The sequence below is a fragment of the Zeus faber genome (assembly GCF_960531495.2).
Source record: "Zeus faber genome assembly, chromosome: 13".
NCBI lineage: Eukaryota > Metazoa > Chordata > Actinopteri > Zeiformes > Zeidae > Zeus > Zeus faber.
Window position 1 is genome coordinate 16,518,252 of NC_137198.1, and position 22,375 is coordinate 16,540,626.

At 44.9% G+C, this 22,375-nt stretch overlaps 1 protein-coding gene across 1 annotated transcript; it reads right to left on the bottom strand.

The window, feature by feature from the left end:
- Window positions 1–375: 375 nt before the first annotated feature.
- Window positions 376–9,325, bottom strand: thbs1a (thrombospondin 1a). Its single transcript, XM_080012360.1, has 22 exons — window positions 9,138–9,325; window positions 8,930–9,019; window positions 8,078–8,640; window positions 7,887–7,965; window positions 7,554–7,643; window positions 7,345–7,454; window positions 6,891–7,016; window positions 6,663–6,759; window positions 6,363–6,536; window positions 6,096–6,272; window positions 5,829–6,002; window positions 5,454–5,734; window positions 5,133–5,351; window positions 4,920–5,027; window positions 4,316–4,475; window positions 4,089–4,207; window positions 3,386–3,620; window positions 3,033–3,260; window positions 2,644–2,915; window positions 2,451–2,548; window positions 2,186–2,325; window positions 376–2,070 (listed from the first exon to the last, which is right to left on the bottom strand). The coding sequence occupies exons 2-22, from the start codon at window positions 8,994–8,996 to the stop codon at window positions 2,063–2,065; spliced, it is 3,525 nt and encodes a 1,174-aa protein (XP_079868486.1). The 5' UTR covers window positions 8,997–9,019; window positions 9,138–9,325; the 3' UTR covers window positions 376–2,062.
- Window positions 9,326–22,375: the final 13,050 nt, after the last annotated feature.

Here is a 22,375-nt window from a genome sequence, read left to right on the forward strand (position 1 = left end):
ATCGTATCTCGTCCTCACATGGAGGGCGTCACATGTTGCGTGACGCCGTGGAGTGATGCCTGTGTAATGAGTAATCATATCTGGATGGATGTGCTCTTCAGCATGCTGCACTTCATGTTAAACTATTCCTGCTGTGGACTCTGAAGGGTACTCCCTCTCTCTCCGAGACTTCAATGGGCCGAGCTAATGAATTCCAGTTGCTTGACACGGCATGGCTCGGCTCTCTCGGCTTTCCTACGCGGAAGATACCAGCGAGAGATGTTATTGCCAGGAGTCAATGAAAGATAAGCTCACATCTCAGGACCATTTCACTCAGAGAATTCTAATGATGCCTGTTTTGCCCCAAGCTGACAAAAAGAGACGTCAAGGCGGTGAGATGCTTTCCTGGAGAGTTTATTGTTCCTTTGACATTACAAAATAACTGGTAGGAGTATAAACAGCAATTTGTGGGTAAAACTATGGTACAAATGTTTATAGAAAAGGTTCCCTAATATGAAAAAAAAAGCTGGAAAGACAAAAATACAAAAACCAAAACAACAAAGACATCCTTGTGTCATTGTGCAAACAAGTTTATACAAAGAGAAATGCTTCCATATGAGGTAACATTCCTTGATAAATTATTTAAATATATCTACACAAACGAAATAACATCTTAACATACAATAAACAATAATTTATAAACAAAAACAAAAATAAACATACATATAGCACAACATATAAAAGGACATTTCTTTAACCCATTTCACTCTTGATGGGGCCTCTTTCGCTACAAAAATATCTTATATACAGAATATAAATGATTGTACTTAAGTCTGGCTGAAAAAAAATAGGAGAAACCAACCAATTTATATTGCTGCAAGAAAAGGATATCCTTGTGGTTCATTGGCCTCAATAAAAAACTCAAATATTAATGAGGTAATATTTGTCATGAAGGGTTTCTTTTGGGTTTCCCTTTTTAGAAATGTATGCAAGCTCAGGCACACTGGTCATGCATACTGTGCAGGAAGAAAAAAAAAAAAAAACTTTCCAACTCAAAATAACATACCATGTCATGAGAGGACTTTATATGATATCAAAGATTCCAGTTTTCTTTTTTTTTTTTTAAAGGAACACTGATATATTCTATGATGTCGAGATGTAAAAATAATTAGAAAAATGAAAGCCAAATTACAATCTCTGGCAACTAAATAAATAAGAACTTAGGTAAAGCTATAGTTACAACGGTCCACTCATGGCAGGAAAAAGACTGGCCCTTGGCTATTAATGTCCCTTGGCACTTTCAGTGAAATTTAAAAACAACATATCCACACGTTATTCCAGAATAATTACTCTTCCAAAGCAGTGTACGCTTGCTTTGAGGCCCTGTGCTGTCCTAGATTGTGTATTCCCTGGCCCATGGTCCCTCTAGTGTTCTTTCCTGAGCTGACTAGTTGGTTTTGGGGGATCGTCCTAAGACTTAGTTTGTACTGTGGACCTGCTACGTCCAGGTCTGCAGCGGGACTTGGTCTTCAAGGAAAAGAAGAACTCAAATGATGAGCTGGCAAGGCTGTCTATGCTCTCGAAACACACACACACACATGCACAACATTTGTAGCACAACATTCACTCTCTTTGATTAAAAAAAACCAAAACAGTCCGTTATACTGTCCATGGTCCCTCAACAGTTCCTTCAAATGGCGATTCTTGCCCTTCTAAATCCATAACTAAATTCTCTCACGTCTTTCTTCATAATAAAAGAAGTCATTTTGTGTCCACAGCAGATCTGGATTAATGCTTGGAATTAAAACAGGGGGAGGGGGCATAGCAATCTGTGTGGCCCTCCTCCCAATGAAAACAAGATGTCTTCAGAACGTCGCCACGCTTCTTATCTGTGTATAGTGCAGTGGTGACTCTCAACTTGCTTGAGTCCTGAGGTCCTTCAACCTCGCATCCATTTTCCTCTCCGCTCGCCAATGTGCATGTTCTCAAAGAAAATATTAAGAAAGATATTGTCCCGGGTCTTACAGTTCATATTCATCGTGGCGGACCGATACATTCTTCTGGCGGGACGTCCTCGAGTCAATTATGAATCTGGAACGAAGGGAAGAAGTGAACATTGTCACGATCAAAATCTTCTGAAACCAATTAAATGATGACATTATGAGGATTGTAAAATAAGGTTAGTGTGTTCGAGAGAAGGTCTTACCTCTGCATTCGTATTTGAGGTCCGAGAAGTAAACCATCTCCTGAGAGAAGACGTACAGGCCTAGTCGTCCGCCGGCGTATGTTTTGTCGTAGATGTTTCCAGAGTCCGCCATGATTCTCTTACCCTCGTACATCACCACTCTAAAAAACAAAACAACAATAAAAAATGAAAAAAATGTACAGCATTAGTCACAATCCACTGGGAGAGTTAGACCATAATGAATGATGGAAGGATGTTCAGCAGAGATAATGGAATTTGAAATTACCTAATGAGTCCAGACTTGGGTCTGTGGATCAGATGCCATCTGTAGGCTGTATAGTCTTTCCAGCCAATGTTCTTGGGATCGTGCCACAAAGTACGCACCTGGAGGGATGAGAAAGGTCAATAAGGGGAAAACTGTCCAGTTGTATAATACGAACATGGACTAATATTTATGTTTCATTGTTCCATTAACCCACCTGTCCGGCGGTGTCTCCCGTGTGCCAGAGGGCATTCCTCAAGTGCTCGCCAGGCCCTGTGGTGGAGTTGACCACCTTAATTGACAGGCCAGAGTAGCCCTGGGCTCTCGTTGGGGTGGGGGACCAATAAGTTTGTGTGATCTGCTTCCACATCACCGTGTAGAAACGCGAGCTGGACTGGTAGCCAAACACGAACCCGGCATAGTCGTCATCTCTGTCTGTGTTGATGAAGAATGTTCCACTGAAATCCACCGCATTGAACTCATCGTAACCTGGACAAGGAGGAGAAATGGTTTAGAGGTTGCCAACCGCTGCTATGTGTCTGGCCAGTTGCATTCCAGTGTAACATGTCATTCTTATCACTTGTCTTTTTTGAATGTTTTACTTACCGACAGCAATGCCAGGGTCACAGTTGACGGTCTGCACCAGCTCCTTGCCCCGATGACGGACTACCCAGTTGGGGTCAATCTGGGAGGTGCCCTTGGGGTCCAGAGGAACCATCTGGAACCTGCGGAAGTCAGTTTCGCTGATGGCAAAGTTCTCTGGGCACACATCATAAATGTCCAGCACGCTGTCTTGGTCAAAGTCGTCTTTGCACACATCGCCACGGCCATCGCCTGCAAGGAAAACATAGACATTTAACACATTGGAATCAAAATTACCGGTGATTAAAAATGACCTACATATAATTAGTAGTCGCCGTACAGACGACTCACTACTTTGACTGTGCAGAGAGACTCACCATCAGAGTCCAGCTGGTCAGGGTTAAAGGCCAGCCTGCAGTTGTCTTTGTCATCAGGAATGCCATCATTGTCATCGTCATGGTCGCAGGCGTCACCCTTGCCATCTTTGTCATGATCTGCCTGATTGGCATTTGGAATGTAGGGGCAGTTGTCCAAGTTGTTCTGGTGGCCGTCCTCGTCAATGTCCTGGTTGCTGTCACACTTGTCTCCCACGAGGTCTGAGTCAGAGTCAATCTGTAGGAGAACAGAGTTCCTTTATTACAAACGTTCCCAAACACATGCGCTGACACTACAGAAGCCCTGTCTGTTAAATGAGATTCAGCATATTTCAACAGCCACAATATGAGAAATTATTACTGACTTCATTACATTCAGCCCTTTGTCTTCAGGTATGTATTTTTTCTGTTCAGACAAGATTCCAGTGCCTTGGCATCCTGGCCAGATTATGCTCAATGTTTGAAAAGTGTTCAAAAAGTGGCTTAATAAAGAAGAGGAGCTGGATGCTGCCCACATGCTTTTTATCCCTCAAAGCATTTGCATTCCTCTCTTTCAGTAGGGCAGACCACAGGTGCCATCTGTGGCCCTGATCCCATGTCAAAAACGAAGCTGCTGCTGCATAGTTCCATAAGCGTTTGAACTGTCTTCCCTTTGGGGCAGCTTATAAAGGAAAGTTGAGAGGTGAAAGATGAGATCTGCCATTACCTGGTCAGGGTTGTGCTCCAGAGGGCAGTTGTCACAGTGGTCTCCAACACCGTCCCTGTCACTGTCTCTCTGGTCCATGTTATACACGTACGGGCAATTGTCTTTCTCATTCAGGATGCCTGTTGAGTGAAAAAATATTCGTCAGCCTATGGAAATTTCTTGCGACCATTTAAGATCCCCATTCAACATCCTGTGGAAACCACTTAAAAAAAAAAAAAATCCCTTACCATCACCGTCGATGTCAATGGCGCAGGCATCACCCTCTCCATTGTTGTCTGTGTCGGTTTGATCGGTGTTAGCTTCAAAAACACAGTTGTCGCAGCGGTCACCAATATCATCTCTGTCAGCGTCATACTGGGCAGGGTTGTAAACTTTTGGGCAATTGTCCTGAAGTCATAAAGAAACAACATGATTACAATTCAATTATTTGACGAAGTCATAAAATAAAATTGCGCCACGAAGGGAAAAGACATTCGCTGGAAAGAAAGGGCTTCAAACTTGGATAATGTATTTTTGCTGCTATCTGATATTCCAATTTGAGAGAGCTAGTATTTTCTTACCGCAACTTTTTTTCTTCTATAACTTTCCCAATCCACACACAGAATTATGGGCAACCGGCCTTCTTGTTCTGGGCTCTGGCTTCCAGCCCACATTATATTATACTATTTATGTGCTACTGGCTTTCCACTTAGTCTCTCCGCTGGAAGTCTCCATGGAAACATGGAGAGTGAAATTTCTACCACCCAGAGGGAAGAGGTCTACTCCTGATTGCTATGTCTGGTCTCTGAGGAAAACAAGCCACTGGAGACAAAAATTTTCGTGACGCCTCACCCTATCATCAGGGATTCCATCGTTGTCATCATCATGGTCACACTCGTCACCCAGGCCATCTTTGTCGTGATCTTCTTGACCAGAGTTGGGCAGGTTGGGACAATTATCCTACAATGAAGCAATGGAATGGTTAGGAAGTGAATCACCACAATCCTACACCAGAATTTGCTGATGATGGGTTTTCGTCTGTCTGTACATGTGGGATCTGGCTACCTTCTTGCAGTGGTAGGTAGCATTCTCCACACACAGCAGGTCAGTGTTGGGCCATCCGTCCAAGTCAGTGTCTCCTCCACAGATGAAGCCGTTTCCAGCATAACCTGGCTTGCACTCACAGCGGAACATGGCGTCGGAGTAGACGCCCAGGTAAATGCAGTTGGCATTTTTATTGCAGTCGTGGCTTCCGTCCTGACATGGGTTACGGGGCTTGCAAACCTGGAAGAAAACACAGTGGATTGAGAATTGGTTGCAGGTGACCTTTTATCTGCAATTACATGTACGTGAGTACTTGAACAGCAAAGTAGTTATAGTTCAAACCTGTTTCTTGGCGGTGGCTTGTTCGACTCCCCTTCCAAAGGGCTGCGGTCCCGAGTACCGTGGAGGGCAGGGCAAGCAGTTGTAACCTGGCTCTGTGTTTTCACAGCGATGAACTCCATTATAAGTGTGGCAGGCATCAGGGACCTGTTTGCACTCGTCAATGTCCTTACAGACGATGCCATTCCCAATGTAACCAACAGGACACCTCCCACACTTGAAGGAGCCATCAGGGAAACTGGTGCACTTAGTGCCAGCAAAGCATGGGCTGGAAAGACAACCATCTGTGCAGGAGAGACAATTTGTTTGTTCTTTGGCCTCTGAAACAATGTGAGTTGCAGCTTGATATACACGGATTATTCCATTATAGGTACTTACCGATAGGACACTGCTGTTTGTTGCATACTTGAGACATAATGGCACCACCAACGCAGTCCTTTCCTCCATGTTTGGGCGCAGGTTCAGTACAGAGACGTTTGCGGCTGTGAAGTCCTCCACCACACGTAACGGTGCAGGTACCCCAAAGAGACCAGGGTCCCCAACCCCCATTGACTGAAGAAGAAGAAGAAAACATCATTATATTGGCTTTCTTTCTTCTCTTACATTGTCAGGCCTACAAATTTACAACATTGACGCTGAACTTACTCGGACAAGCGGACTTCTGGCAAACTTCAGTTTCTCTTCCTTGTCCTTCGCAGTCCCTTCCGCCCATTTGGGGTGTGGGTGAGTTGCAGAGGCGGATGCGGGTGTTGATGCCCTCGCCACAGGTGACAGAACATGATGACCAGGGAGACCAGTGGCTCCAACCACCATCCTGTTTAACTGTAAACAAGACACATATACCAATAAGTCATTATCCCATTAACCCAACAATGTGTAATAATGCCGTGATGAAAATGGCAAGGAACTTACAGCGCTTGTCACACTCCTGAGGGTAGCAGTCACGGGTCTGCACAGAGGTGCCGTCACAGTTGCTGTTGATGCGGTCGCAGGAGCGTCCGCGCTGCTGGATTCCCCGGCCGCACGTCACGGAACAAGGCGTCCATTCGGACCAGGGGGACCATCTGTCCAATGCATAGTCACTCGCTGCGTGGGGAGAGATACGTGAAAGGCTTTTACTTTGAAACGACAAAACAATGAAATGACAAGACATCTGCTCCAAAAAAGCAGAGGTTCACTTAATAGGTTGCCAAAAGACGGAAAGGTGCTTACGGGTTCCACAGCGAGGGCAGCACTCTCCGTCGGGCACGGTGGCGTTGGTGCAGGGGATGAGAGGGCAGGAGATTTTGCGACACACAGTAGCAGAGTTCTGTACGGGGAAGAAGAGTGGAATTAATACCTGCTTGAATAATATAGGAAAAGAGATTTGTTTACGGACGACAGATTCCTTGCTTGGCATCGTCAGAAAGTCATCGTTCCTGTCATTGTGACGACGCTTACCTGGCAGGTACACTCTGTGCAGCCGTCCACGGTCCACTCATCTTGGTCCCTGTGCACGATGCCATTGTGGAGGCAGACGCCGCTGTGGATCTTCATCTGGTTCATTAGCAGTGTGCTATCGGCGGACTGCGGGGAAGGGGGGCGGAAGAGAGGGGGCGTTCAGAAACAATGATGGAAAACATTTGCGTTGCCAAGGTTCCAATAGGAGTGAATCATAGACCTGACACAGTGATTAAGACATTTCTTGACTCTATTGAAGCAGCGCAAGAGCAACAGACAGCCAAACATATTTGTGTATTCACATGGGTCTCATTAGGGACTTGGCCAGGGACTGCCATTACAGTGACAAGTGGCTACGCACTGGGAATGCATTAACTGGAAGCAGGGGTGGAAGACAAAGACGACCGTGTGAAGGATGATAAAGTGCAGATCCAGCTGGCCCGTCGGCGCTTACCACTTTGCGGAGATCGTTCGACAGCTGTTTAACAACCACACCGAGTCCCTTGAGCTCCTTAAACATGCCGGCGATGTCCTCACAGGAGAAGCCACAGACGGACTGCAGATCTGATCAAATAAAAGATAGGTCCGGTCAATTACCTCATCAGTGACTAAGTAGACATCGGAAGGTCATTGGCGCAGAGTGCTGAGGATGAGAGCTCTCACCTTTGGCTTTGTGGCCCGTGTAATCAGTCCTAATGGCGGGGCTGGAGCCGTTGACTGGGTTGTCCAGGGTCATGACATCAGTCAAGGCAGCTGCAAGGAGGAGGGAAGCAAATCAATTTCATATTCTAACAACCAGAATAAACAAATAAATAGATAAATATATGTGCAGATCCAGCTGCACATATATATACACACTATATATATGTATACACTATATATATATATATATATATATATATATATATATATATATATATATATATATATATATATATATATGTAAAAGCTTTTTCTGATTGAATTAATGTATTGTAATTATTTCATAGAACTCACCTCCACTTTGGCATCCCTTATTTCTCAATATGGCTTCCAGAGTTGTCCCAAAGACAAAGCGTACATTCTGAAGCACTCCCTGGAGAGGAAAAGGCATTCCATTCATTGATCAAATCATGGGAAAATTGGTCTCCACAATTATTACAATTTTCACAGCACAAAAAAAAACACAAAAAAACAATCATATTTACCGTGAATCGGTCTCTCGCAGTTCCCTTTCCAATCCTCAGACGGGAAACGTCTGCAATCTCCTGCGACAGTATTTTGTAGATTGGCAAATCCATCTCATCCGACACATTGATCTCCTCACAGCCCACAAACAGCTGAGCACGGTCGTCCTGGACAAACAGCGTGATATTTTTCCAGTGCCCACTGGCCAGGTCTGCCTCCTCTATCGACACGACCTTCTGCTGGTTCCTGCTGGTGTAAACCACATCCAGGGTGTTTGCCTTGCCATTGGAGATGATCTCTAAAACCGACCCGGAGCCGTCAGTCTTCTCCACGGTCAAAAGGCTGCCTTTGGTTTTCCTGAACTGCTTTAAGTTGGCCAGGAGGAGGAATCCCCTCTCTGCCTGGATGGAGTCGATGAGGTCCCTGAAGGAGGTGTCGGGGACTGGGGGGATCAGGTCAGCGTTGAGGATCTTGTAGGCAGGGCTGTATGGGTCTGCTCCTCTCACCAGGGTGACCCCATGATTTCTCTTGTTCACTCTTGCAAGCTCAAACAGGTCATACACACTGTTGTCATCCCCACTCTCTGTGGACACAGTAAAAACCACTTAAGTTTCAAGTATCGCTTCAAAAACGAAGACCCCACAAATAATATGTCAAACACTATAAATGAAATTATAATTATAGTAGTAGTAGTAAAAGTAATTTGATTAGTAGTCATATAGTGTTTAACTATGTTAATATTTGAAATAAACAAATAATAAAAATAAAAATAATAATAGTAATAATAATAATAAATAATAATTTACACATTGAATTATATATTATTATATTTTATTATGAGAATTATAATAAAAACGTATTTGTCCACTCACCTGCCATACTCCTGCCTTCACTATCCCAAAGCATCAAGAGCAGAACGATGCTGCACAGCATCATCATGGTACTTCAAGTTAAATCTACACCTATGTCAACCCAAGAAGATTATAATATTACAATCAGCTGTCACATTAAGACACGAAAAAAAAACCTCTGTCTTATGCAGAATTGTTGAAAGAAAAATCGAATTTATGCAGTACAAACCTTGGAATAAAAAGAAATGCCTTTTCAAGAAATGAAAATATAGAAACAAAAAAACAAAAAAAAAATCCCAGGCTTCTCCCTCGGTTCGGCTTTCTTTCTTTCTTTCTTTCTTTCTTTTGTATTTTATTTTATTTTTTCCTCGTCCACCGAAGTCGACGTCTGGATGGACGCGGCTGATCCTTACTCCGGTGCTGAGACTCTTCTACCGACAGCGTGGACCTCGGGGGGTATTTCAACAGTTCCGTGACATTCCTGAGACGGCGCCTCAGCCAATCGCAGCGTCGGAAGGGGGGCGGGGGGGGGGCGGGGTCTACCTCCTGACGTCACCCCCCAGTCGGAGTAATATGGGAAAAAATGCATTCCACGCAGTTAAGTTTCCATCACCGGGGAAATATTTCACCGACGCTCTGGAGCCAAGCGGTCGTTTCCTGTGTATATTAAAAAAAAAAACTAAAAAAAAGTTTCGTTATTCCCTAAATATTCTCCGTTCTATTTCACTGTTTTTTTTTTTTTTTGATGGACAAAATGACATTCTCTATATCATTATTATAGCAATCCACAATATCAAATCTACACTGCATTTTTTTTTTTTTTTGTACGAATCCGATTCAAACGGAATGATGTTCGCGTTGATATTCTGTTCGTTTGTGTTTGTCTCTTTTGTTGGTTTGTTTGTTCGTTCGCGTTATCTCACGTTTTGAGTCCCGACATTACTCCTCACATAATGGGCTGCGCGCCCTTCACGCTATTCCGGGTTTCGCCACTAGGGGCCCCATTGAGCCTCGAGTCAAACTTGAACTCCATCCTCGCGTGTGTAGAAAGGGATGATATTGGAGCTTGATTGAGATGATCATTCTTTTCTTTAATCCGGAGGAACAATATACCGCAGTAAATGAAATCACTCTTTCGACCGTGGCGTGAATTTACCAAGAAATAGATCTTAAATGGATCTCCTATCAAAATATGAGCTTGAAAGAGGGAAAAGTGTTCAACTTCTTTCTTTCTTTCTTTCCTTCTTTCTTTCTTTCTTTCTTTCTTTCTTTCTTTCTTTCTTTCTTTCTTTCTTTCTTTCTTTCTCACTCTACCTGCTTCTCCTTAGATCACCATTTCACAAGGGAAACATCAGTTTGAATCGTCTGGCCATGCAGAGATTATTAAGGAGGCTGGTGTTAGTGTCAGAAATGAGGGCTGACTCCTGGATTTGTGCTGTGAGACAGATGTGTGAATGCAGTACAGTTGTTCAGGTAGTGTGTGTGTGTGTGTGTGTGTGTGTGTGTGTGTGTGTGTGTGTGTGTGTGTGACAGAGATTAACGAATTCTGGAGGAACATTAGCTCACAGCAGCGTCTATGGGGCTGTCTTAGACTCGCATGTGGGTCTGTCTTAAAACAGTTCAGATGTATAGATCCCTGACGGTAGGGCGACACCACATCTACCCAGCTGTTCTTCAGACTGCGTACACACACACCGCTGGGATGTGCGCTCCTCATGACTCCTCGTATCTCTGTGACACGCAGGATTTAACTTGAAGTGTAGTCCCCACCTCGCCGAAACCTACAGTGGAAGTCGGTAAAGATGCCGACGGTCTTTCAGGGGTCAAAAACCGCATTTTCACATGGAAAATGCCCTGGAGGTTGTGATCCGGGAGGAGTGTTTTATTGGCAGGACAAGTACGTCGATTTTTCGGCTCCAGGTGAAACGTGAAAGGTGCGACCGGGCTTGTCTCTCTGTGGGTGTGTTGCCTGGTGACCTCATAGTGTGGGGGGAGGAGACGTCCGCGAGGGCCTTGATGGAGTGCAGGGAGTACACAAGCTGGTGGTGCCCAGATACGCCACGTTCTGATCGCTGCCAAATACTGAGCCAAGGCTGCAGTGGAAATGGTCCATAGATAGTAAATGTTTACTCTGCTGTTCCCCTTTCCTGCCTCCACACACACACACACACACACACACACACACACACACACACACACACACACACACACACACACACACACACACACACACACACACACACACACACACACACACACACACACACATACACACACACACCAATCTTTCGGGGTGGGCATGAGAGCTGATGTTTTCTTAGCCTCTCTGTAAGATTTCCACGCTTTGTTTCGGCTCCGGCGGCCAATTTCATACCTGGTCACGAAAAGGCCGGTGTCATCTCAAAAGTAATGCCATACAGAATTTGAACCATTTAAACCGGTATAGGTTTGTTAGCATCACGGGCACTGATCATAAATTTGCTGAATTATTACCTTGACATACTGTAAGTAGGTCAGAAAAGTGGGACTTAGACCCACGCAGTTTAACACATGACATCCTGCCAGTTTTCTGCAATTAAATGGTTCCCTAAGAATTAACATCTGCAGTTTATGTGGCCTCCTGCTGGGCATGACACTTGCACTTTTGCCACTTACATAGAATTGCAAAATATATTTAGCTATTCAAATTGGGATGTGGTCATTAAAAAGGAGCAACTGACAAGTAAAATGACCAAATTTGACTTCCCAAAGTGTCGATGTCACACACCATTTTTAAACATTTCATCTCTGATGATGACACAAGCCTGAACCATTCACTCTAGAGTTTCCAGTATCGATAACTGTCGGGGCCGGTGTGCTTGTGGAAAGCTATAAACTGTTGATGTGCGTTAATGGGCATATTTGGGTCGTGAATAACGCGGCCGAATAACGTGAACAGTGTGGGGTTTACGAGACTCCCCCGAGGCCTGAACCATCCTATCAATCAGCGGGAGTGAGTCAGCGCGCCTTGTCGGTTTCCGGTAACACCAGTGCGCAAAGGGATCCATCCCAGACTGTCCCCCCCGAAGGTACACATTTGCCTGGATAAGTCCTAACAGGTTTATGATTAACAAAGGCGTCGTTCAAAGACCGGTCTGCATTTAGAACTTTGATTAAGCACACAGGTTAAACTTGGACACTTCAGTTCTTTTTTTAATCAGTTCACGCGTTGATCTAACAAAGTGCTTTTGCATGCTTTGCAAGAAGCGAGGTCGGTCGAAATAGCTTCATGCAGATCATCATCATCATCATCGTCTGTCCGACCAGCTGCCCACTGCTCCTGGCTGCCCCACAGGGAGGAAGGACAAGCCAGGATGGATCAAATGCAGAGGACCCATTTCACCGGCCTCCATCCAAAGCGTGTGTGTGGTTGCGTGAATGCATGTGTTACATATTGAAGGAGATTCTTCTTCAATAACAAGTTAATTGTCATTGCCTTACAGTAGTTACAGCCTCTGGGGCCGTTTCCCCCGCACGGTATTACAGACCTTTCAACACTCGATGAACAAAGACCTCAGAGGTTTAGAGGAAGAAGATATACTGAATGTGTCAAGATGAAAAAATAAATAAAATTCCAATACGCACCAAAAAAAAAAAAAAAGAGTGGTCACTAAACCACCGGTGTCAAAATCAAGATTCATAGCTTATCACAATGTCCTTTCCAAAGGCTCTTCGCCAGGTGACATCCTTCCTGGCAAGTCGGAGGCTGGAAGGCACCGCAATCATTACCGGCACTGTCCACTTATGAAACACAGCGGCTCATCCGTGGTTATTCTGGAGTTGATGTCAACATTTGCACAGTGGAATGAAGAGAGCATGTTTCAGTTTTCTGTTGTTTGCTCTCTGGAAAGGCCAGGACATTGAAATTGGACTGAAGACCATGATGAATCAGTGATTGTAATCCATGCGCGGTCTCCAAAGGTTAAAGCGGGGAATATGGACATCACCGGGGGCTTTGAAGTCGGGTTTAAGCGGGGCAAAAATGACGTCCCGTAAAAGAAAAACAATCACTTGGTCAGGTCATGATAAATAAGCAGCAGCTGCTTTCGGCAGAATGTTCTTTTCATAGTTTCGGGATCGGAGTCTATCAAAGCAAATAATCAAGTCCATGCAAAGCACCAGAGGAGGTTTTCGAGCGTTTGCACGGCGGTATTCGGCCCCAACACTCCTTGGATGTATGCATGGAAGAAGATGATTAATTGGTTGCAGTGACTCTGCTCTATTCCGGCAAGTGACGTCACAGTCTGATTATGTTGGACGGAGCGTCTCCCGACGATGCTTTTCTTTTAACTGTTTGCAGACTGACACCACCTCACCCGTGGTGCGCCCGGCTATACAAGCAGCGGACCCTCGGACCGGGTGAGTGATGGCATTAATGGAAAAAAAAAAAAAGGGCCACGCGTATCGCTTCGCTGCGACAAGTCCCCCCTCCTCCCCGCAATAAGGCAAAGGTTTGAGCGATGAGCTGACAGACCGCACGCCATTCCGCTTTCTAAAGAAGTCTGCGTCCTGTAAGCAGGAATGTTGAAGGTCTTTTCACAGGAAGATAAGAATGCGAGCTTGCGCTGTGTGAAAGCCTTGAGAGCCATTGCAGGTTGTCAGCCATGAAGCGGCTGTCATCGAACTGGAGCGCCTGCGGACCACACAGGGGGATAACGGCCGTAGGGAAAAGTGAACTTTGGACGATAATGGTGGCGAATTGGAATCAAATGACACTTCCAAACACTATGAAGCCGACCCACCGCTGGTATGCACAATGGTGGCGTTTGTGATCGCCTATCGACAAATATCAAAGGCACAATTTTTTTCGACAGAAGTGTGTAATTGTATTGTATGTGTGGATTAGATGACAAAAAGGAACCATCCAGTAATAAATAAATAAAAATTGTGTGTTATAGCCTTATCACAATTTCAGTTCTGCATACAGTTCGGCATGTGCAACGGTGCTCATTGGAGAAGGTGCTGGGATTGATTTAAACCAGCAGCTCTCCTGTACTGCGCTCTCACCTGTTGCCCTATAAATCAACGATTTCTCACACAATTACAGAACGCTGTGTTGAACTTTGTTGACCTTTTTTTAGGAAAAAATCTTAAAAAAAAAAAACAAGGATTTTCAAAGAACTGCAGTAAGTTTCAAGCTCTCGTAAACATGACCCGAGCAGCCTCGCCGGAACCCAAACGCAGACAGTGTCAAAGCGGAGCACCCTTGCTAGCGGATCACCATCGGGGCCTTTCTCTCCCACTATTCCACACAGGGAAGTGCAGGGAATGCAGAGTTCTGGGCTGATCGGTTTGCTCACTGGGGTTTACAGAACAACCCAAAGGTCAACAGCACTATTTTATCCTCCCGCAGCCCCCCCAGTTTGATCCGCTATGAAACCCTGCTTTTCTTGGCCCGCTCCCACTAAAACTAAACTCTGTTTTGAGGAAACTTGTGAACATTTTCCCCATGTGGACGAAAATACATATTTAGGCAAATGCTGTGGCCTTGAATAGTGGCAAGCTTCTTCGTGTTGCTGCCCCTGGTCCCCCCCAAACACTAGACAGAGCTGCAAAGTAGGGCAGCCGTTCCCGTGACATCATACCACCACGGTAATGCCGAGCTTCTCGCTTCACTATAGGAGCTGGGTATGAGTCATGGGAGAGTTCTGCTGCTCACTGCTGCACAGCACGACCTCGCACACCTTTAAAAGTTTTTCTTTATTCATTTTATTGAACGGAACTTAGAATTTGATGAAATGAAGTGTACAAAACTGAGCGTCGTGGCCCTCCACAAATCCTTCGGTTAAATTTCCATCAGCCAAATCCTCAGTTAACCACTTCTTCTCGGGCACTTCTTACTTCTTACTACTTCTTGGGGACTTCCCATCATTGTCGACGGCAAACTGCCGCTCACCTACGCCCTTAACTTTCTTCACCCCTTCACCCTCGCTTCACCCTCAAAGCAGCCATCTCAGTCGTGCTTCTTCAAATTCCCTTGGCACCGAAGACTGAAGACCCATCTCACACCTGGACTCCTCCTCTGAAGCACTTTCCATCCAATAATATGGACTTTCAACCTCTTCTACCCTTCATTAATCTCAGCCACCCGGATTATGCTAAAAGAATCCTTATTATTGAGGCTTTGGTGACAATAATTGTGATGCACAGTCCATCTGACAACCACTGACAAATGTACGCAGTGTCGCTTTGGGCAAAAGTATCCCAAAAAATGACGAAATGTAAGTCTGTAATGCATCTCCTCGATGCCAGCCCACTTTAGAGAATGGCCTATTTTTCTCACTTAAGCATCAAATATCGTTTTTGACAAACACAACAGAAACTCGCCTTGATCCATGAACGCACACAATTGAAAGTCAGGGAATGGAAAACGTAACGAAATTCGCAAACGACATTGCAAACGCTGAGGGTTTATAAAAGTTGAGCAATGGCAGCCTGCCTGGCAGCGCCAGCGTATAGCAAAGCAAATTCATAGAGATATGGATCGTATAAATCCATCCACTGCATCTACTGTACTGTAAATCACATACGGCCAGTGGAGGAGCCGCCCCGGCTTATCCAGCCGGATAAAAATGTTACTTTCATCTGGGGATTCACTTATGTGTGCTGGGAGATTGCACATCGGCTCGAGGAACATGCTCAGAAAACATAACAGCTTTCGGCACAAGAAGCACATTCTTTGCAGCTCAGGACAGGATCAGGATCGGGATCCCCTCTGAGTCGGTGTTTGGTATAAGGTTGTCCCTCACTCCCCCGTACCCCAAGGAAAAAAGAAACCCCAAACCATATTAACCCGCGGCAGAGTCTCTACCACAGGTGAGCTGTTCTCTGTCACGTTCCCCCCTCCTGATTCACGGCACGTGTCTGACCTACTTTGGAGATTACAGTCAAAGAGAAAATGCCCCCGGGGCGTGAAGATATATATTTTTCGGCTTTGATCTGAATAAATCAATGCAGTCCTTTCCAATTTCTAGGGGGCACCCCTTTCAGAGTCACACAGCAGATAACATTGTTTGTGTAGAGAAACTGCTGATTAAAATCACTTTTTATGGTGCAGAAAACCCCCAGGTTTGTGGGGCAAACTGCACTATCTTTGAAATTCCGCTCATACCTGCAGATGTTCTCGCTTAGTAGAACCAGGTGGTAACTCCAATATTTTCCAGTAGCCTCAATGCAGAGATTTGCCCCAAGCCACGGGTTTAAGAGCTGTTCTGGGATCCCCGGACTCGCATGGCACACGATTCGATTTTGCTTGTTTGTCTCCATTACAGATTTGATTTGAGTACAACCTCCGCCCATAATGTAAACAACGCTGGCACGTTTGCATCCTCTCACTAACCCCCCTGGAGGTATCTCCTTCCCCATTCTCCCGGTAATGTTTTGCGCTATATTTTTGCGAACCCTGCGAATGCATCAAGCAGTACTGGTTGCTGTTTGGTATTACGGAGCCGTGTCCGTCGAGCTCTGGGGAACATTGCCTTCCCCGGGCCATTCCAGGGCTTCTCTCTTGGAAACCAATCAATGGAGGCTGTCTGGGTCAGAGTGACGAAGCAAATTAATGACATTACTTATAATCTTCATTGGCCTTCATAAAACGGCCGACCCTTTATTTACTGCGGCTTCCAGGCAGTGGACGGAAAGCTGCCAAGCACGGGCACAGCACCAAACACATAAACTCCAATTCAAATCGAATTTTTTCACCATGTGGCAGAAATATCCACACATACCGTAAAGTAATGGATTATTCTCATAATAATGACACAGAGAGAAAAGAAAAATGGTATCCGTTGCATTTGCATTGAGTTGTTAAACTCTTTCAGTCGGTCATCATGTCAGACAGTCACAGGCCGCCCGGCCTCAAAAGCCGGCGACGGCCCTTTGAGTCACAGAAAACCGCTTTTGCCGTCTGGGAAAGTTGTCTCAAGAATCTACCCCGAAACACGGGCATTGTCCCGGACTTCTGTGAATTGAACTGGATCCTTAACTCTCGGGGATGTAAAGGCCTCACGCAGCTTGGAAAATGCTTAAAAGCGAAATCCTGACTACTGTTTGCAGTCGCTCCATCTTGAAAACCTATCACTGGATCTGCCTTTTCTCTGTTTTCTCTTTCCTGCTTCTGCCGAGGCTGCAGGGGGTGCCTGAGGAAATGCACAAATCTAAGTGAAGCCAAACGTTTTCCATCTTTTGACACATAGGAGGGAGTAGGAGGCAAGGATGAGGGATTCCTATTCAGTTATTACATCTCCTTTTGTTGTTTTCAGTAATAATACTGGAGTTGATTGCTTTATGAAACATTCCATGAGATGTATTGTAGTCGGATGTCTTTACTTATTGTTATTGTAGTTGCTTTACATTATTGATTGTTTTGCACAACAACTACTAAAGGCGTAATTAACTATTCAGTCATAAGCGTTTAGCGCATGGGTTTCACAAGACCTCTGAAGGTGTCCTGTGGTATCTGGCACCAAGACGTTAGCAGCACATCCTTTAAGTCCTGTAAGTTGTGAGGTAGGGCCCCGTGGACCGCGGCTTTTTTTTCCAGCACATCTCACAGATGTTTGATCGGATCGGACCCTAACCCCTACCATCCACATGATGTAGAAGAAAACATGATTCATCAGACCAGGCCACCTTCTTCCATTGCTCCATGGTCCAGTTCTGATGGTCACGTGTTCATTGTAGGTGCTTTAGGCGGTGAACAGGGGTCAGCATGGGCACTCTGACTGGTCTGTGGCTACGCAGCCCCATACGCAGCAAGCTGTGATGCACTGTGTGTTCTGACACCTGTCTATCAAAGCAGCATTAACTTTTTCACCAATTTGTGCGACAGTAGCTCTGTTGTGGGATCGGACCAGATGGGCTAGACCTGGCACCGCATGCTTATCAATGAGCCTTGGGCGGCAATGACCCTGTTGCCGGTTCACCGGTTGTCCTTCCTTGACCCTTTTTGTAGGTACTAACCACTATAGGGATGCAACGGTACAGTGGGCTCACGGTTTTGGGGCCACGGTAACATAACAGTTTCTGTTTCTATTTCTTTTTCAGAAATAATTTACAAAAAATTTAAAAAGCTGAAAGGTGTAAAAAAAGTTTTTATAGTGGTCTGCCACAAATAACGTGTAACGCTCTGTGTGTATGACTGTGGGGGAAGGGGGGAGACCGGGGTTCAAGTTCATTGGTGGGTTGTTATAATTTGCATAAGTCCATCTGATTGGAGGGGCGGTGTCCAGGATAATGGATATTGTGGATAATTCAAATATTAATTTCCATTATTTATTAATTTAATATTTTAAAACCTTTCACAAAAGATGAATAAACCAGTACTATAGTTAGTAATTTTTGTGTAGAACAGGTATGAACAGTATTTTTCACACATAAATAATAATAGTAAAATAATTTATTGAAAGAAAACCTCACAGTCAGACCAGTGTGTGTGTGCCTTCGCTTTGTGAACCCGACGTGACAGTGGGTGCGCTCCTTTTCAGCCACGGCACCTCCAGGCGAGGGAGGAGCAAAGGAGTGGAGGGGAAACATTTTCCTGCGGCAGGAGGCTTTCAAGAGAAGTTCATAATAAAGAGGGACACGGCCATCCCAGGGGGTTATTTTCCGACTGGACACCTTGATTTATTGCACTTTTTACAAAAACATTCCGTTGTAGTTTTATCTCGTGTTTCTATGGAAAGGGCTGCGTAGCCACGTGCAGCTGAATATAAAAAAAGATATATATATATATATATATATATATATATATATATATACACACACACAAAAACAGAAGAATGCCACGTGGCGCCGTGCGGCTGATGTGGCCGGTGGAGCTGCAACAGTAGATTCAATAGGAAGCAACATTTACATCACGCAGCGTCGAGCCCGTACGCTGCACCAACGGGTCCGGTGGACTTGTACTTTGATACCATAATGCCGCTGTTCACGTGTGTAGTGAACCCTAGGGGGTGCACCGAATGGTTCGATAGCATACAGTGTACCATTGCACCCCTAAACCACTGCATACTCAGAACACCCCACAAGACCTGCTGTTTTGGAGAGGCTCTGGCCCGGTCGTCTAGCCATCACAATTTGGCCCTTGTCAAAGTGGCTCAGATCCTTACGCTTGCCCATTTTTCCTGCTTCCAACACATCAACTTCAAGAACTGACTGTTCACTTGCTGCCTAATATATCCCACCCCTTGACAGGTGCCATTGGAACGAGATGATCAATGTTATCCACTTCACCTGTCACTGGTTTTAATGTTGTGGCTGATCGGTGTGTATATATATATATATATATATATATATATATCTGCTAATGTATTTAACTCTATGTTATGCACTGTTTTAGTCAAAAGCTGTAGCATAGGGGTTCATGTAAGACAACTTGCAAATCCTGTGACACTTCACTCATTGTAAGTTGCTTCACACTGGACGACATTGTTCGAACAGGCATTGCGGTTTTATCGGAACTCTCCACGATGAACTTTCTGTGGTTTTCGGCATGAGCAACAGGTGTTGCCAGTGACCGTAACATCGCGCTGCCTCTTCTGGAAGTGCTCTCCGCCTCTTCAAGACACAGATTTATGTCATACTACGCCCGTGAAAAGGCCCATTACGAGCGTGAAGCGCAGATTTTTCAGAGGTTGTACATCAGGCCGGTACGGGTTGACCCGCTGTCGTGGCGGCACTTTGGACGACACGCGTGTAGTAGTAAGTGATTCATTCTAAAAGACTGATGGGGTTGTTCGGGAAGTCTCCCAGGGACGGTGCATCACTTCCTGCAATTTGTTACCGTGTGCTATAGGACAGGAGGCAGATCCTCAGTGTTGTCTGGAGGGGTGGAAAGTAACCAATCACTTTTACTCCGATAATTTACTTGTAATTTCGGCGCAATCTTGAGGTATTTGTACATAACTTCACCAGTTGCATGTTAGGCGACCCTTTTTTTTTTTTAACCTTTGCTGTCCTTTAATCTGTTACACTCCAACCCTAATCCAAATACTATATAATTTTACCATTTACGCAATATCCACCATGGAGGAAAAATAAAGGACAAACTAAACTTAAGAGGTGAATGCATTAGGATGTAATGGGTCTTCACACTGAAATATGAGGCCGTAATGTTGGAGAAGAATTTTTACATTTGATGCTTGAGTAGATTCAATATTGAACACCAAACAAAAAACACCAAAATATTTCTTTAAAATTGCTTCAGAAGGATGAATGAATCTGTCAAACCCAAAGTTGAACATTGTAGAACAAGTTGGATTCATAAAGTCTTATCTTACCTCATCTTATCAGCCAGTGAAGTAAGTTTATCTTTAGCGAGGCCTGATTCGATTCCCTTACGGGTAAGATGCTGCAGAACAATTTGTGCAGTAAATATGCATTGATTCAAATTGTTTCTTAAATATTCCCATATACTTAAAAATGCAAGACAATTATTAAGATATCGCATCAATGCTCAATCTGCTGCTTCTACAAAGTCAGGACTGAGTCTCACACCATGTGTTTGCCACATGTAATGTGGGATTCAGATGGCAATTTTCTCCCAATAATAACAAGTTCTGGAATGACTTGCCGTCATTTTCTGGCATCTGACACGTGATTTTACATGGTGTTGGGGGTGGAAACAAACAAGAAACGTGAGTGTGCAATGAAAATGGTGGAAATTTCTAAATATAACACGTGGTAGACAAACGGATTGGACACCCCACCACTTTACCGGAATAGGGAATGTTGGGAATTTTCCATTTTCCACACTTTTCGGAGGAGGGAGGGGTGGGGGGGTGGGGGGGGGGGTGTTCCTCTATCCAGAAAGGGTCATTTCCCCGAAAAGGAGGTGAAATATCGGGTCATCGGCCTTTAAGGCCACCAGAAATTCGCCTTTGCCCCCTTCTGTTGGTACTCCCACCTCCTCCATCGCTGGAGGTGTAACTCAAGTTGTGGTGTCAGAGGGCTTTCCCGGAACCCTGAAGCATGCACGAGCCGTTTCCCAGGGGGCCGAGGGGGAGACCCTGCGTCTGTTTCCATCTGTTTTTAAGTTAGGGTTCAGGGCGGGGGGGGGGCAGTTGGGAAACCTCTGGGAAAAACAGAGAGGCTTTCTAAGATGAAAAGAAGAGAGAGGGAGGGCTTTTACCTTGTAGGAAACTTGGTTGTCATCACAACGCCGTTGCACTTCCCTTGCACCAGACAGGATGCAACATAAATAATATGGGATATATGATTAACGGCTTCTGCATCAAGTAGGATGAGGCGATTTGGAAGAGTTCATCATGAGGAAAATATCAGAGGGAAATGTACATATCTGCGTATCCATTCAAAATCCACATGTCTGAGAATCCAGCTGAGGTTCGTTCAATGGAACTATACTGTGTTTTTAAAATACGGCCCACCAGGACAATTTTGGAATCAAACTTTGGATATTTTTGTTCAGACCTTGTGTCACGAGAAAACTTCTGATCCACATCATCTCCATTGATTTGGACTATAGCACCGTGCATCATACTGTACGACGATGGCTTGAACACATCGCCGCCTATTTCCGGTCAATGCGACAGCTCGAGATAAGCAAATCAATTGTCAATTGTTGTTGTCAACTGTCGAATCAGCGACAAATAATGGAGAAACTTTGATGCTGGAGTGGAAGCGCCGCAATCACTCACCAACCAGATGTGTGAAAGCTTTTCCATGCAGGTTCTTAATTGACAATATAGAAGCTGAATATGAACATTAGTACCATACCAGACAGACGGACAGACAGACGGGCGGACGGACAGACAGACAGACAGACGGACGGACGGACAGACGGACGGACGGACGGACGGACGGACAGATAGAGAGATAGATAGATAGACAGACCAACAGACAGACAGAGCAACAGACAGACCGACAGATAGATAGATGGACGGATGTATGACTCCATAGATGGATGGATGGCTGGATGTATCACTCCTTTATTGGGTTGGCCCTTGGCTTCCTGTGGGTTCAAGCCGTGTTTTTCATCATTTCTCAGTGATGATAATTGATTAGAAACTATGTGCGACATTTAACGTTTCCTAAAGGTCGAGTGAGATAATTCATCAAGGACAATGCCATTTTCCCCTTTTCCCTTTTCTTCTTTAGCGATGGTGACAAATTGTGGGGGAAAGCATGAATCAGCAAAGCGGGGTCACTGGTGTTTCTTCACGGACTAATGCATCACCAATTGTCCAAAATTGAGATTCCTTTACCATATGACGGCAGGAGGTATCCATGGCGGGGCTTACTAAAATAGCAGGGGATGAGCAGCGTTCCAAATCAACTGGAAGGTCTCGGCCTCTTTCAACAAACTCCTGTAACTCCTGATGAAGACGGACTGGTGAATCAATCACAGATTGTTCTCCGCTGCACTCCTATGCCCGAAGCCCTCATTTTCGTATTTTTGTTGTTTTTTTT